Source organism: Capra hircus, chromosome 20 (genome assembly GCF_001704415.2).
Source record: "Capra hircus breed San Clemente chromosome 20, ASM170441v1, whole genome shotgun sequence".
Classification (NCBI taxonomy): domain Eukaryota; kingdom Metazoa; phylum Chordata; class Mammalia; order Artiodactyla; family Bovidae; genus Capra; species Capra hircus.
The window spans coordinates 24,595,520-24,613,220 of NC_030827.1; the positions used below are offsets into that span (position 1 = coordinate 24,595,520).

Consider the following 17,701-nt stretch of genomic DNA (forward strand, 5'->3'; position numbering starts at 1 on the left):
AAAAGAAACTATTCAAGCTATTTCAAGCAGAAAGGGAAATATAAAGAATCAGATCCATACAAAAAACTGTAGGAGAGGCTCTTAAGGGTCTCCTGAGAGGTCAAACGAGTCCTGCCAGGGTTAGAGCTACTACTGGGACTCCGCCTAACAGCGTGCATCCAAAAGGCGGAGGAGAAGAGATGGTCCCTTTCCTTATAGTCCCTTCTCATAACCATCACATTCTACTCAAATGATATAGAGAATGTTTAAATATCACAAACAATTTATCTGCCTATATATTTATCATACTTTTAGAAAACAGGCCAGAAACAAACAGCGAAGATTATATAATAATTAAGAACACAGGCTCTGGAGTTAGATGGTATGTGTGCATGCTAAGTCACTTCAGTCGTGTCTGACTCTTTGTGACCCTATGGACTGTAGCCCTCCAGGCTCCTCCATCCATGGGATTTCCAGGCAATAATACTGGAGTGGGTTGCCATTTCCTCCTCCAGGGGATCTTCCCAACCCAGGTATAAAGCCGTGTCCTTTGAGTTAGATGACCTGGATTTAAATCCCTCTGGAGAGTTACCTCACTCTTGGTGCCTGAGCATCTTTGTCAGGAAAGGGCTCTTAGGATGGAATGAACTCATGGAGGCCAAGCACTTAGCAGGGAGTTCCATGGGTAACGGAAAACTGCTCAATTAATGGGAGCAATTGTTTTTATAATACTTCCTTATACTTAATAGGTATTACTTATCATGTATTAATTTTATCATCAGAAAAACAAAAACCTCATTTCAGAAAAATCCAAACTGAATGCTAAGCTTCCCCTAAATAATCATGGTCTGATGAAAAAAAATATATATAAATTTTTTAAACTTGTTGCCTGGTATGAGATTTTGTCCTTTGTATATCTGCTTCCTGTTGATAAGGGGAATAATAATGACATACAAGCTCTATTTAAAAGTCAATAGTCAGAAGACTCGGAGTATTTTGCTTTCTCAAGACCATGAATTCAACAAATGACATTCTCCATTTGCGTTTCATAAAAAGCACCCTATTTCAGCATTTGACAATGAATGAATGAATGAATGAAGTTTGGGGAGACAAAGGGAAAATTTACGCTCATAAAAAGGGGTAAAGGAGACAACTGGCTTAGTGATTTACTAGCTTGACTCTTTATCATAGAGCCATCTTAATATGGACATTGATAACTGATAAAATGTAAGCTTCTCAGAGCTCACCTCTTGGGAGTGGCTACTTGATATCCAGCCGGTCTCCTAATGAAGAGCACAAATTCAGACATCACCATCTCTCCTTAGGGGATCGGGATCCTGAAGGTTTACATTTCACATAGGTTTGTCAGTCAGTGCCATGCCTCCCTTTGTGATCAGCAGTTCCACCTTCTCTTGCCAAAATGAGAATTCAAGTCCGGTGCCTTTCCCATTACCTCACACTGCATAGGGCACCATCCAAGAACCACATGGGGGTGATTTAGTTTAAACAGCTGTCTTTTAAAATTAATTTTAAAACCTCCATGCTTTTACTCCTTTCCAATCTTCAGCAAGTTTTGGGGTCAGAAAGCCATTCACTAGTACATGAGTAGTAGGTAATCCAGGACTCCCACTGAATTTCAGCATGACATTTTATGTTGTTCTTTGTCTGCATCAAAGAACTTTACAGTCCCCAGAGATGGAAAAAGCATCCAAGTACATGACCTTTAAGGGACCTAAGTATAAACTCCAATAGGAAGTGGTTTTACTTTTATTCCTAAATTCCATTACACATAAGTAAAGGAAGTAAGGCTAATAATTTAGTCAGCATTCGAGATAAGGACCAAGCAGGAAATAACTTTTTATGTGATGTCATCCAGGGCCCACGTCAGAAGAGGAACAGGAGGGGCAAGCCCTTCACCCATTACAGATCTTTCCCAGCCCTCTCTGGATGAAAGAATGATATGGGTAGAGGCAGCTCTAATTATATACATATTATATATATACTATTATTATACTGCTCTGTGTGACCATGATATAGACATTACTCTAATATTGAAAGAATGAAAGGAGGGAAGAAGGGAAGAAAGAAAAGGAATTAACATCCTATTACTTAGTAAGATAAACCTTAGCTGGGGAAGCCAATGAATGTTTCTAGGAATTTTATATTCCAGCTAAGTAAGTGTGTGTCCTTGTGTCACTTTTAATATGACCATGTCTACCATGTCCTTGGACAACAAGGAGATCAAACCAGTGAATCCTAAAGGAAGTTAACCTTGAATATTCATGGAAGGACTGATGAAGCTGAAGCTCCAATACTTTGGTCACCTGATGCAAAGAGTCAACTCATCAGAAAAGACCTTGATGCTGGGAAAGATTAAGGGCAGGAGGAGAGGGGGGTGACAGAGGATGAGATGGCTGGATGGCATCACTGACTCAACAGACATGAGTTTGAGCAAACTCTGGGAGACAGTGAAGGACAGGGAAGCCTGGCGTGCTGCAAAGACACCCCCCTGGTGTGTCCATGGGGTCACAAAGAATCAGATACAACTTAGTGACTGAAAAACAACAACAACTACTTTAGAGAATATTTGGGATAGTGTTCTCAGTGTAAATCACTTTCATCTCACTCATGCACCTTTAGTGATTAGGCATGAGGACACAGGAGAAAGAAAAAGCCAGTTCAAATCCCAGTTTGTGTGACTCTGGGCAAGTTACTCAAATTTTTTCACCTACAAAACAGATCAAATAATACCTACTACAGAGGATTGTTGGGAGGATTAAACAAAATGATGCATGGAGTTGCCCAACACAGTTGGCACTTAATAAATGTTTGCAGTAACTTCCTCCTATGACTGCTTAGTAGACAATCATCTCTTAGATTTTTAAAAATCATGGGTAAAACACATAAAATTTGCCATCTCAATAATTTTTGAGTGTACAGTTTAGTAGTATTTAGTATATTTCCATTGTTCTATCACTGATCTCCAGAAATCCTTTCATCTAATAGCAAAACTGAAACTCTATACCCATCACACAACAAGTCCCATCTTCCCTTCTCCTCAGCCCTGGCAACCACGAATCTAATTTCCATGTCTATGAATCTGACTACTCTAGGTACCTCTTATAAGTGGAATTTGTTTTTTTGTGACTGGCTTATTTCAGGTAATCAAATTTTTAGATTATTTTTTGAGACTTAAATTTTTATACTCAGACAAAAGTTTGGCCACTACATGCTATATCGATATATTGCTCATTTATCTATTTAGTTAAAAATCATAAAGTTTTCCAAAATAAAGGTGATCTATTATAATGTTAGACCATATAAATTTCAGTGGACGAATTTTACACAAGTACAGTCCATCCTCAAATGATCTGCCATGTAATGGCACTTGTGTCTTATCCCTTTCACTGCTTTGGAAATTCTTGGAGGTCAGGCAGGTGTGCATTAAGAATATATTAAATACTAATGGACTAATTAATAAATTAATAAGCTAGTGGATTCAGATTCTATTTCACGAATTGCTAGCAAGAAAATGTCCAACACAGGGTATTTCCCTTCTCATTGATTCTGTGCCATACCCTTAGTCATCAAGGGTGATGGTACTTAGAGAATGCAAAATTATTTAAATATTAACCTAAGCAAAACACAGTTTCAAAGATTAAGTAGATGAAAAACACACTTGCATTAGACCTTCAAAATGCAAACTCAATCAAGTTTTGGATCACAAACCCTTTTGTGTCTCCTCAGCTTCTTAATGTCAATGTACATGTCAGAATTCCTCAGTTTTCAAATTCTGGAGTACTAATTGACTTTTAAGAGTCAGACTGGCAAATGTTTAAACATTAAAGATTCAGAACTTAGGAATTCCCAGTCTAGTGGTTAGGACTTGGGGATTTCACTGCCAAGGGCCTGCATTCAATCCCTGGTTGGGGAACTAAGATCCTACAAGCAAAAAAAAAAAAAAAACCCGAAATAATTCAAGAAAAATTTTGTGTGTCTCCCGTCAATCCCCAACTCTGCAAGTTCATTTCTAGTTAATTTATTCAACAAAGACAGTCATATAAATGTTCAAAGATGTAGGTATGTTAAGCTAAATAATGGTCACCCAAAGATGCCTAGCAATTTAATCCCTAGAATTTGAATACCTGTGAGTATGTCGTATTCATGGCAGGAGGTAATAAAGGCTGCAAATGGAATTACAGTTGCTAATCATCTGACCTTAATATAAGATGCTCCTGGATGATACCAGGTGGGCCCAATGAAATCCCAAGGGTTATCTAAATGTGGATAAGGGGTGGGTGGCAGAAAAGTCAGTGTAAGAGTGATTCAGTGCTGGTGTGGGAAAGACTCATTCAATGTCTGCTGGTTTTGAAGATGGAAGAAAGCCAGGAGGCAAGGAAGGCAGTGATATTCAGAAGCTGGTAAAGGCAAGAAAAAGGATTCTCCCTTGAGTCACCGTAGAAAAAATGCAGCCCTGCCAATACTTTCATTTTAGCTCAATGAAATCTATTTTTGTTTTCTAACCTCCAGAACTGTGCTGCTGCTGCTGCTGCTAAGTCATGTCAGTCGTGTCCGACTCTGCGCGACCCCATAGGTGGAAGCCCACCAGGCTCCTCTGTCCCTGGGATTCTCCAGGCAAGAACACTGGAGTGGGTTGCCATTTTCTTCTCCAATGAATGAAAATGAAAAGTGAAAGTGAAGTCGCTCAGTCGTGTCCAACTTTTAGTGACCCCATGGACTGTAGCCTACGAGGCTCCTCTGTCCAGAACTGTAAGATAATGTATTTATTTATTTTTATTTATTCATTACTGCAACTCCTTAGTTGTAGCGTGCGGGATCTAGTTCCCCAACCAGGGATCAGACCTGGGCCCTCTGCATTGCAGGGTGTGTATTCTACCCACTGAACCACCAGGGAAGTTCCAATATATTTGTTTTAAGCTACCAAGTGTGTGATAATTTGTTACAGCAACAATAGGAAATTAACACAGTGAGTAAAGATGCTCACTGCAGCATCATTTGGGACCAAAAAGAAAAAAAAATTGTAACCAAACTTAAAGTAAGTAAAGTAAAGCGAAGTTGCTCCGTCATGTCCGACTGTTTGCAACCGGGTAGACTGTAGCCTACCAGGCTCCTCCATCCATGGGATTCTCCAGGCGAGAATACTGGAGTGGGCTGCCACTTCCTTCTCCAGGGGATCTTCCCAACCCAGGGATAGAACTTGGGTCTCCCACATTGCAGGCAGATGCTTTAACCTCTGAGCCACCAGGGAAGCCCAAGCAAACTTAACCCCCATTAATAAAAGCCTGACAAAATGCTGCATTACCATGGATGTTGAGGATGTTAGGCTTTCACCAAAGAGCAAGCTGCTCCCCAGGAGGTACTCTCTCCTTCTGATTTTGGCAAGGCCTGCCCATCAATTTAAAATAGAAGAGAGGGGTCTGCCCTGGTGGTCCAGTGGTTAAGAATCCACCTCCCAATGCAGGGGACACGGGTTCAATCCCTGGGCTGGTAAGATTCTACATGCTGCGGGGCAACTAAGCCCATATGCCTAGAGCCTGTGCTCCACAATAAGAGAAGCCACTTTAATGAGAAACCCACGCCCTGCCACTGGAGAGTAGCCCCAGCTCGCCGCAACCAGAGAAAGTCTGAGTACAGCAACGAAGAGCCAGTGCAGCCAAAAATGAATTTAAAAAAATTTTTTTAATAGAACAGAGGTTCTAGAATATAGCAAAGAGATTCCAGTTAATCGTAAATGCATAACAAATAGAACACACAACACTGAGATTGTAGTACTCTGGGTTCACCCAGTCTTATTTCCTTCTTATAATCGACCTGTAAATACACCAAGCACTTTAAACACTGGAAAATACAGAGAAAAGCTGGCTGACTAGAGGAGGAAGAGAAGAAGCAAAAGGATATCATTCAGTGCAAGACATGGCAAAGCAGAGGGAAGACTGGGTACCTTGCGGGCACAGGAGGTTCTCATGCAGGAAGTCAGGGTGGGAAGGCAGGACAGGGACAGTTGCCAGGAAGAGGCAATGCCTGAATCCAATCCCACAGGAGTGAGATTCAGTCAGACAAAGAAGACTTGGAAGCCCGTCCCGGTAGAAGAAACAGCTTACAAAAGGCTCGTTGGTGTGAGGTCCACTGTGGGTGTGTGACCCTGGTGGCATTTGAAAAAAACAGTCAACTTTAAAACCCTACACAAGGACTTTCACATAACTAGCTTTTACATTCTCTGAACCTCAGTTTCCCCACCTTCATGACAGAATCATAAAAATCTTCCTTTCAAGAGAGAATTAATGGATCTGCACAGTCTTAGGTGGGAAAAGGAAGACCTGGCTCTCAGAAGTCCCAGCCCTGCACTCTGCTCTGCAGGCCGAAGCCACTCCTAATTCTCTAAAGCCCTGATGAATTAAAGAAGGAAAAAGATTTTATGGTATATTCTATATTTAACAGATCATTCATTTTAACACATATAAAACACAATGAAATAACATTATGTATTAATTCACAGTTCATGACAGACCATGTGTTCTGGGAAAGGAACAGATTTGAAATTTATATAATGAACATTTTCTTCTTTCAATCCCTTCCCTGTATCTGACTCTCTGTAAGGCCTCACGTAGAGAGTACATTTGAGAGCCTAGTGAATAAGATGCTGCAACAGCCTGCTGGTGCCAGGCCCTGTTTATACTGACTGGAAGAAAGAAAGCCAAGTTGTGCATCAAAATCATCTGGGGAGCTTTTAAAACAGGCTGAAGCCTGTGCCCCACTTTCTAGATTCAGATTCAATTGGTCTAGAGTGGGGTCCAGGCATTTAAATATATATATATATATTTTTAAAGCTCTTCAAGTGATGCCAATGTAAAGCCAGGGTCAAAAAATACCATAAATGAAAGCAGGAGAGACTGACGTAGGAACCCCTTAAAGTTTTATTAATTCATTTGTGATATTCAAAGAAAATTGTAAAAAACTAAAACAAAACACAGATGAACAAATGGGAGCCAAAGGAAATTTCAATAAAAAGTCTCACTAAGGACAGACAATGGTACCACCGGGGCACCCTGGGCGCCCAGTGGGTGTTGGTCATGGTGCAGGCCCGACCATGAACAGCAACGCATCTTCATGCACTTGCCAATGCATAGTGAGAAGGATGGAGAAGGCGATGGCAGCCCACTCCAGTACTCTTGCCTGGAAAATCCCATGGACGGAGGAGCCTGGTGGGCTGCAGTCCATGGGGTCGCTGAGAGTCGGACACGACTGAGCGACTTCACTTTCCCGTTTCACTTTCATGCATTGGAGAAGGAAATGGCAACCCACTCCAGTGTTCTTGCCTGGAGAATCCCAGGGATGGGGGAGCCTGGTGGGCTACTGCCTATGGGGTCGCACAGAGTCAGACACGACTGAAGCGACTTAGCAGCAGCAGCAGCAGCAGCAGTGAGAAGGACTGTGAACAGTCAAGTTGTCAATTCAGTTTTCAAATATCATGTGGCAACATCCTGACTAAGCAATTGGGAGGTCTCCAGGGTGGATGGAGAGGCAAGCACTGGGCCCTCAACCCCTATGCTGGAGATCCCAGCACTGGTCAGAGGTTAGCTTCCATGGCAACCAGGCAGACATCACTGTGCCAAGAGAGAGACAAGATTCTCAGGCTGTGACCAGGATAGTCAATCTACTGCTGAAATACAGATGCGTGCATACAGAACCACGGAAGTTAATATTCTGTGTCAGAGCTCTAGTCAGGCTCTTATACCTGGGGACAGTGATGAAGAGGCCCTACGGACTTCCATAGGGTATTCTCTGAGAGCTTAGCTACAAAATCAATACTTAATAGGAAGAGTCTTGCTAAGGCGAGATGAATAGCTCTTGAATCAGAGCAAGACGGACTGTGAAATTACAGAGTAAAAAGTTATCTAATTGGAAGGAGTGGTTGTCAGCCATGGGGCCACAGAAAACCAGGAAGGCACTGTATCTGTGCTTCATAAGCTCCAGAGTGGGGACACAGCACCCTGGTCAGGGGTCTCCACCCAGCTGTCCTCATCTCCCACTGCCCGCATTTAGTGTGGCCTCCATTGTGTCTGGACTAACACAAAGCCTCCCAACTTGTCTCCCTGCTTCTGCTTTTGCTGCTGCCAGCAAGCAGCTAAAGTCACGCTGTCAAAATATGAGGCAGGTCATGCTCTTTCCCTCATACCTTTCATTGGCTCCCATCTTAGAGGAAAAGCCAAAATCCTCACAACAGCCTGTATATGGCCACCTATGACCTGAATCCACACCTCTGGGCCTCATCTCCTCCTACTCAGCCCTGTGTTACCTCCACCCTTCCCCCCACTTCCCACTCCCACCCCACCCAGCCTCCCTTGGTGATCAGTCATCATTTTGACTGTCAAATCCTCAAACACGCTGAGGCCTTTGCATTTGCTGTTGAATTTCTGGAATGTTCTTCCCCTGGGTGTCCACTGGGCTCACTCTCAAGTCCTTCAGTTCTTTACTTCAGGTTGGGAGGCCTGTCCTGACCTCTTTATTTAAAATAACAAATTCTCCCACCTCTCTCTACTCATCCCCACCTCCACCCCAGTTTATTTTTCTCCATGCCACTTATCATCATCTAAATATACCATATTTCACTAATACATTTGATTATTATGTCTTTCCCACTAGAATGTAAATATGTGAGGGCAGAGATTTTGGTTGGTTTTATTAACTGCTATATTCCTAGAGCCTAGCACAAAACCTAGAAAATAGGCATCAGTACGTATTTATTCAACAGCCAGGATCTCTCTACTGTACCAATGGATTCATCAAGCTTTCCAAAGTAAGTGATGACATTGGGGTGACTACATTTTCACAGCAACCTTTTGATGAGGGTTTGGTTTCCCACAGAGTAAAGCAGGAGAGGATATGTCGTCTAGCTCCAGTCAAAGTTTTCCTGTTGAAGGAGTGAAAACACAGCCAGGGCAGTGGTGACTTCCTCATCTTATTTAGGGCTTCAAACGCCAAACAGCTTCCATTGTAGTGAGTTCTCGGTCTTGACCCATGAGACCCCCTGCCCCAACACTCAGAGGCCAGGAGGCCAGCTTTCCTCTTGATTCTGGAGCTCAGCTTGTGCCTTTGTGTTTAGGGAAACTCTGCCAGTTGTGTCTAGGGAAAACATACAGCAGCAACCTGGTGTTTGTGGACTTGACAGTCAAAACGATGGCTCATCGCTGCTTTGGGCTGACTGCACTGCCATTCCCCAGCCCCCTCCTCCTGCAGCCACAGGCTCCTTCCTCCTGGAACCAGAACACAGGTCTGTCTTTGTGGAAAACGGCCCTCACAAGAAGGCTAACCACTTGTGCTGGTAGTGTGAATGCAGAGGGCTAAGATTTTCTGGCCTTTCCTTTTTCCCTAAAATGCAATTTGGTGTAATTCGTGAACTGGGCGAGTCCCAGACATCCTTTGCTCTCTAAGCACAGTCCCCCCTCCCGCACTTACTGCCTGGGCCCTTCATGCTGCCTGCTGGGGCACCAGGAGGAGGACAGGGCAGGTCCTCAAGGGGAATATCACACCTCCTCCTCCTAGGCTCAAGCACTTGCACCTCTGTTCTCAACTAGGAGGACCGAGTTGTGGGGTTAGGTGATCCCGGAGTCAGGTGCGTGCGTGTGTGCTAACTCGCCTCAGTCATGGCCGACTCTTGGCAACCTCATGGACCACAACCCACCAGGCTCCTCTGTGTGTAGGGATTCTCCAGGCAAGAATACTGGAGTGGGTTGCCATGCCCTCCTCCAGGGACTCTTCCCAACCCAGGGATTGAACCCACGTCTCCTGCGGCTCCTACACTGCATGCAGGTTTTTTATTTCTAAGCCACTGGAAGCAGCGTTGGAATCAGGTGACCTGGGTTCAGATCCCAACTCTGCCTCTTTCTGGCTAGTGTAACCATCACAGAATGTCTAGAAGCCTGTATCCTTGCTTGCAAAATGGTTTTGTTTAAGTCAGTTCTATAGATAATGTACTTAATGGCCAGGAATAGTACCACACACTCTAGATGTAAGCAGCAGGAAAAAGAAATCCATCTCAGCCCAGGATCCATGTGTGCTTATTTGCTAAATGTCATCACAAAAGTGACAGGGTTTCAGGGAAGGGACCAGACACAAGGGAGCACTGTGGAAGGTTTCACTGGGCAGGGAGGAAGGCAAGAGAGTAAACTGGGCTACAGAAAACAAGGCTATGGTTTGGTCCTACCTCTCTTCACAGTCTGGCTTACCTAATAGCTTGGTTGGGAAAGAATCTGTCTGTAATACAGGAGACTCGGGTTCAGCTCCTGGGTTGGTAAGATCCCCTGGAGAAGGGATAGGCTACCCACTCCAGTACTCTGGCCTGGAGAATTCCATGGACCATATAGTCCATGGAGTCACAAAGGGCTGGACATGACTGAGCGATTTTCACTTCACTTTCACTCTTTACAGTTTACTTTACCCATCCTGGTAATAGGATACTTAGTAATGCTGTTGGATTTCAACAAGGACTATCACAATGAAGGCTAATTTGCTCACTATTGTGAGTCCATTGTCCACAGGAGACTGTTCCTTCTACATTTGGACAACCTGCTTCCAGGTCTCAGAGGCAGCTCCAACCTCCTTTGTGTGTATATATATATATATATATTTTTTTTTTTTTTTGACTAGTACCTCTGTCAACTTTAAAATTTATCCTTATTTTTAAAATAGAAAATACATTCAAACTTTCAAAGATATAAAAAGTCATATAATAAAAAAATCTCCCTCTCACCCATCATCCAGTTCCCAGACCCCAAAGCAAACAATGTTACTCTTGTCACCAACTGCTTGTCTCTGCAGAAATAGTCCCAGCGTGTATAACCAAATAGAATTTCCTCTTTTACTCAAAGGATAACACATTCTTTTCGTCATGTAATTTTTCTTGAGAAAATTCTATATTAGTATATGAAGATATTTATTTTTTTAGATGTTTGATACCTATTGTCTTACTCTTTCAGGTAACTGTGCAGTTTATCATGGGATCACCTATCAGCATGGGTACCTAAAACGTCAAATTTTCTTTCCATGGATTCTAGAATAGAAGCCATTAAAAAGCACCACTCGTTAAGAAGGCCTCCCTGCTTCCCCCAAGGGAAGGCTTTGCTTTTTCCATAGGCATTTGGGTTCAGATAAAGAACATGGACTTGGTCTCACGTGGCTGCAGCCTTGTACTGAGTATGCAGCTAGCACCTCACTACTCCAGGTGACTCAAAATCAGTTCACAAACAGAGGCCAGGACATAAGTGATCCAAACTATAGACTCTGAACATCAACAGATACACTGAAACACTGCAGGATTTAAGCTGAAACAAATTTGCTAGATACTAAACCATACTCCAACTTTTAAAAAACATTCTTCTCCCCAAGTAAACCATTTTGAATTTAAAACGAAAACTGCGTTTCCTAAAACCGTGAGGTTGAACAAAAGCTGAACTACGACATTGTCTAACCAAACTTGGTCTACATGGATGTCTTCTTTGATACAGGGCATGGTTGCTCCAAAAGTCATTCGAAAAATTCCACTTCCCAGAATGAACACAATGACAGTCATTTTGAAATGTGTCTAAATGTGCATTTCATGAGGTCAGGGCTGAGACACTGAACACAAGAGCATGTTGCCCCTCTTTGTTCATCCTAGGCCTCAAGTATATAATTTTAGGGTGTGAACACAGCAGACATCAATAAAACCGTTATTAATTTGGTGAACAAAAGCAGAATTCTGAGCTGTCTTCTTCATTGTGGTAAGAGCTACAGGACAATTTTGTAAACATACTGGTATTTAACTCTTTAAAACCAAGTAGGGAGCCTTATGGACAAGGGCTGATCCGTAGAGAGCTGAGCCCCTGCCCACCGCAGCAGGAAGAATTTAGAGTCTGAGAAGCAATGAATTATGCTGCTAGGCAGAATATGTAAGGATGCTGTGCTAGGATTCTGGGAACCTGGAGAGGAGTTTAGACCTGAGCCAGAGCTGGATGGGGGAGAGCTGGCCAAGACAGGTACAAGGTGACAGTCGGAACTCCTGTCTGACGGGGACCAGGGTGTGGGTTCCTTATAGCTTATACGAGGTCCCTATAACATCTCATCCCTTCTCACATAATCACAATCTATCATTCTTACTCTTGCCATGCACTGGGCTCAGGGCTCTTTATGTGTCATTCAATTCTTGCAATTTCTGTGAAGCAGTCTCTCCTAGCCACAGACAGAAAACTGGCTCAGAGAAGTTAAGTGACTACCTCAAGGTCACACAGCATTTGGGAACATTGCTATCATTTACTAAGTACCTACTTCTGGAATTTTTATCACTTCCCATTGTTGTTATTTAGAGAGGGAATACTGCTGAATGGTGAAGGGCTATACATACTGGTTAATCCACTACTCTCAATAATTCAATAAAATCTAAATAGGCCTATCTTACAATGGAGGAAATGGAGGCCCAGAGATGGGCTGGTGAGTTGCCTGAGGTCATTCAGAGAGTAGGAGCTAGTACATGACCCCTGGCTCCAATGCATTCTCTTTCTCACAGATATGCTGGGTCAGCTTCCCCATTATGTAGGCAGAGAAGTCCAGCAACTCAGCAGTTATTAAGTCCTGAGAGCTATTTCTTGGAGTAACTGAAAATTTAAACCACTAGAAAAATAAGATCTGATGCATCTGGCCACTTCAAACTTAGAAATCATTTCCACATATGCTAATGGGATGCACAGCAAAGGAATGTCACACATCTTGTGTCTTTCTAAGTCCCTTTTAGGGTAGCTTCACAGGTAATGCTGGCTTCTGGTACAAGTTCCTCCAAGGAAATGGAACTTCCTCAATGGCTCAGCAGGTAAAGAATCTGCCTGCAATGCAAGAGACCCAGGTTTGATCCCTGGGTTGGGAAGACTCCCTGGAGAAGGAAATTGCAACCCACTCCAGTATTCTTGCCTGGAGAATCCCATGGACAGAGAAGCCTGGCAGGCTACAGTCCAAAGAGGTACAAAGAGTTGGACGTGGCTGAGTGACTAAACAAGACTTAATAAAACAAGCCACCTTTGGAAGCTCCATCTCTGCCACAGGAATAATGGGATTGGGAAATCAAGACCAAGGAGGAGGAACTCGTGATCCCTAGAAAGGCTTTAGCTATGACTCAGTCCTAGATTAACTGCCCACAATGTCAGAGGCCTGGGATAGAGGCAAATCCCTGAGTTGGGTTTTTCCAGGGGCCTGCCCCCAGACCCCTAGCAGAGCACCCTTCTGTACTCTGCCTAGAAGTTTACGCCACCACTCCTCAGCCTCAGCAGAACTTACCACATGGAAAATCGTTTGTTGCTTCTACCTGTGACCAAGGGGAACTTGTCATGGCTAATTCTGACCCTGACCAAGCGGAATTAAATGCTGAATTTCACATTAGTTCCTGTGGCTTCCTTTCTTCTTTCAAACACCGTTTAAGAGACCTTCTCCTTCTCATGTCCCACCCCTCAATCTTGGGCCGCAGATGACGTCTCCAGTTTGGGTCAGGTTTCCACCACTGGCCTAAGGAAATCTGTGAACTGCAAGATAGCTTGGCCATTTTAGATGTATCAGAAGAGGCTGAGAAAGCCAAGCCACAGGAAAATAAATAAAATAGACCCATAAAGATAAGAACCTGACAGATTACAAAGCCCCACATGGATGGCAAGCTTAGTTCTAGAGTTTGGCCCTGTGTGGGATTTCCAGGTCCCTGTACCCATCGCGACCCTTCGCATTTCGGATTAGGCTAGTTGGAGCTGGCTTGCCTCTGGCAACCAATAGCGACAATTCCCAACAGAGAAAACACGCAACTACTTAAGCACCTACTATGTGTCAGGTGCTAGACACACAGTAGCTACTATTTCAAAACACCTCACTCACAATTTATTGTTATAAGCTCAAAAGTTACTGAAGTTACTAACACAAGCAGATATTCAGTGGGACTTCCAAATGGCTTACGGATTTAAATTAATCAAACAGTACAGAATTTCATGAACAATTTATACAGCAACTGCAGGTGGAAGCTCAAGACAGTGAATTCAGTCTTCTATTTTTCTGTTTAAGTCTTTCACGTTAAATAAATGCCTCCTTGATTACTGGAGAAAAAAATAATTATAATATTCCATTGAAGCTGAGAAATAAAGCAACCTTTGTTTATTTTTTAAAAGATAAACATGGCTGATCTGCACTAACCATAATATTGTGAAGGAAATAAAACAATATTCAATATTTTTAGTCTACAAATAAATAATACCCTGTTTTACTTATTCTGTCAGCCAAAGACAAGGTTGGAAATGAGAATATTGGATAATGCCTATGGATTTAAAAGTATTGACCATGGTATTCAATTCCGAAGAAATAAAAGCATAAATGGAAAAACGGGCTTGGTAAATTAACAGAAAAAAATGAACTTAGGAAAGAATGACATTTAAAGGTTTATATATAAACTTTACATGCTTCATTTGAGAGACCAAAACACTTTTCACGTCCTTAATGATGAGAACAGCAGCAAAATTCAAGACAATTAAAAGCTGGCATTTAAGAAGCTGCTGTGTTGTTAAGAATAAATGTAAGACAAAAGTACTAGTGAAGCCCAAGAAAATCCCAGTTACAACTCCATTCAAGCCAATGAGCACTGGCTTTCCATTTTACTTTCCAACGTGTTCCCTTATTCCAGGTTTGAAATATACCTTCAGATAAGAGAGTCTAGCAGAGTGACAGAGCTCCAGGGCACAGCTGCAGAACCAGTCTTGCTGCATTATAGTTACAGCACACGAACAGCTACAACTGTTTCTAATTAAAACAGCAAAGCCAGGCTCAAGTGCACACCCTGCTCTAAATACACATTTGAATCATAGATTATGAATTACAGAAAAAAAGACAAATAATGGCATGAAGGGCATGATAGTTTATTTTTTAAAAATTGTACCACACTGATCATAATGACCAGCATACACATTACGATGGCTTTTCTCTTGGGTATTAACATCGCAGTATTTTTGTATACTGAAATGTTTCAATAGGACCAAGAACGTTAGAGAGAGAAAGATCTTAGATGAAAATGAACACTAATGATTCTGGTGTCCTACCCCTTAGAATTAATTTAAACCCCTTATGAATCAGTGGCATTATCATGTTATATAGCTCTGAAGAATGAAAGTTCTCTTCTAAATAGGCAGCATGAACCTATACCTTCTTGCTCTTTAATCTTTAGCTCTTACAATTTGAACTATGTCCACCCTGGCCAAAGCACAATCATACAAGACACCTCAGATAATTTCCATGCTACCATTGCACAAGTTTAGTGATTTTTACTTAAACAAAAAATCAAACCACTGTCAAAAAAAGGAGGCAAATAAAAATGATTTTCCAATCATTTGAAAAGCATAGTGCTTATTTGTCCAATACAGACTCAAACTTAAATTAAATGCTATCATTATCATCTCTAAACTTCTGCAATAAAATTAACATATATATATATACATGGGTTTCATTTATAGAACTGTATCTTGCAATCAACAGGAGAAAGTTATTTTTTTAGAGAACAATATATTTGGTTACAGTTCCACATGTCGGTAGTAGAGACAAAGCCACATGATGTTAAATCTGGCTCTAAGTTACCTAAGGTATAAAGTTTTGATCAAATCTGATCTTAAAAATTCAACCCATGTGAGATTACTTCATAGAGTAAATGTGCTATTGAGAAATCATTTCAATAACCTTCACTTTGTATGACTATATGCAAATTGACCCTTTTCTTTTAATCAATGTGACTCACCAACATTTCAAACTGACCTTTTTACTTCTATGTTACCACTTGAATACCCAGGGATTTCTGAGGCAGCATAAGTTTGACTTCATTAAAAACAGTAGACACTTTAACCTTTCAGTGACAGTTTTAAAATCTGTAAACTCAAGAATCACATTACTGAGCTCAGCAACTATAAAAACATTGAGATTCTGGTATTTCAAACCAAAATCTCTTTGTGCTTTTTAGATTAAGCTGCTTTTGAATATTTTTGGTATTTATCAGCCATTTGTATTTCCCTTATAGTAATAAAAGAATATACTTAAAGTAATTTTTAAGGTTAAATGTCCTTGGGGCTTATCAACACTTAAAAAAAATTTTACTTTTTTCCATCAGCATTTGGAATAGTAGAAATTATTTCTGGTCCCTCATTAGATCAACCAACATTACTTTTCATCACGTATAACACTGAATTTTACAGACATCCCTGAAAAGTTTTTGATTAAGTAAACAAGTGAATCACAGTGGAGTCTCAATCAGTTAACAGTGTAGATCCATTAAAACACACACACATACACACACACACACACACACACACACACACACACACTGAATATTGAAAGAAAAATTTCAAGCTAAAAAAGGAAAAAAAGAAAAGAAAACTCTCCTAAGAATTAAAACCGAGTGTGTATTGTCACTGATTCTGTGCTCATGTCCCCAACAGATTAGACCCCTTCTCTGGGTTGTAAGACATGTTTGATTAAATCTCCACGTCAAGTTTCCAGGACACTTGAGTGAAGAGACTAGGCTACTGCAGCATCTAAGGGAGCAGAGTGGCACCATTTTCTTCCCTAACAGACACCCTATCTGAAGGTGAACTTGAGGCTCCCTCCTCTGTGCTCGCCAGCATCTATCAGGGGACAAAACTCGCTGGGCAAACTGGTGACAGCTGATCCTCCCACCCTGCCCCCAGTGCCAACAGGAGGTTCCCAGCAGTTCATCATTATGTGCACTGGCCTTTCACTCTTTCCATCAGAAAAGTTGTGGTTGCTTTAAAAAGGGGGTAGGGGGTGGAGAAATGAAAAACCAAGAGTCTAAAGGCACAAAGTCGCATAGCTGCTCTAGTTGGAGTTTGTAAACAGAGAATAGGCTGAATTTAGGTAATCCCAATCTATGAGAGTAAAAAGGCATCCAGAGCAGGCTTTTAACCAGCCAGCTTCTTTGAGACCCTTCATGGGTTTTGAGGTCTACAAAGTATGCACTAAAATACCCATACTTCAAAAAGCAATAAGGCAAATAGTATACTCATTATTCCAAAAGTTACAATGGTAGTGTAGGCATACAGAGTATAATTTAGTTACAATGTGTGGTACTGTTTCTGTTATATAAACATATTAACTGTTTCTTTCCTACATAATTATATATTCAGCCCAGTTTCAGTTGAACACAAAACCATCCTTGTGCCACTGCTGATAGTTGGCAATAGTTCTTTGATAGCAGTTTGTATTCTGCTGTAGAAATTATCCTTGAACTGAAAAAAAAAGTCCACAATCCAACGTCCAGTCATTAAACACTATCATATTTGTGAAGAGCCTCTTCCAACTTCTGCGTCACTTTTTGGAAAAATATTATTTGTTGTTGTAAGAAATGCTGCATTTGTGATTTAAAGTCTCTTACTCGAATTTGATGGAAGTGGTGAATTTCAGCCAAAGTAGCAAAAGAAATAGTGTTACAGCGATCCTGAATGCCATCAGCCTTTTGGACTTCCATCTTCCCTTCTTCCACATGTCGCCTACTCTCCTTTACTTTGGTAAGAGCTCCTGTAGTTTAAAAAAAAAAATTAATTTAAAAATACATATAAAAAAATAAAAAATACATATGTATCCCAGTGTTACAGCTACATAGTAAACAGAATGTTGGGCATTATAAATACTTGCCTGAACTATTTTG

The 17,701-nt window shown here is 41.5% G+C and overlaps 1 protein-coding gene across 1 annotated transcript in view; it reads right to left on the minus strand.

The window, feature by feature from the left end:
• Positions 13,865-17,701, minus strand: part of SNX18 (sorting nexin 18) — a 30,375-nt gene continuing 26,538 nt past the window's right edge. The window contains exon 2 of the mRNA XM_013972781.2: positions 13,865-17,571. Coding sequence (XP_013828235.2) covers positions 17,318-17,571 — 254 coding nt within the window. The 3' untranslated portion in view covers positions 13,865-17,317. The remainder of the gene's footprint in view (positions 17,572-17,701) is intronic.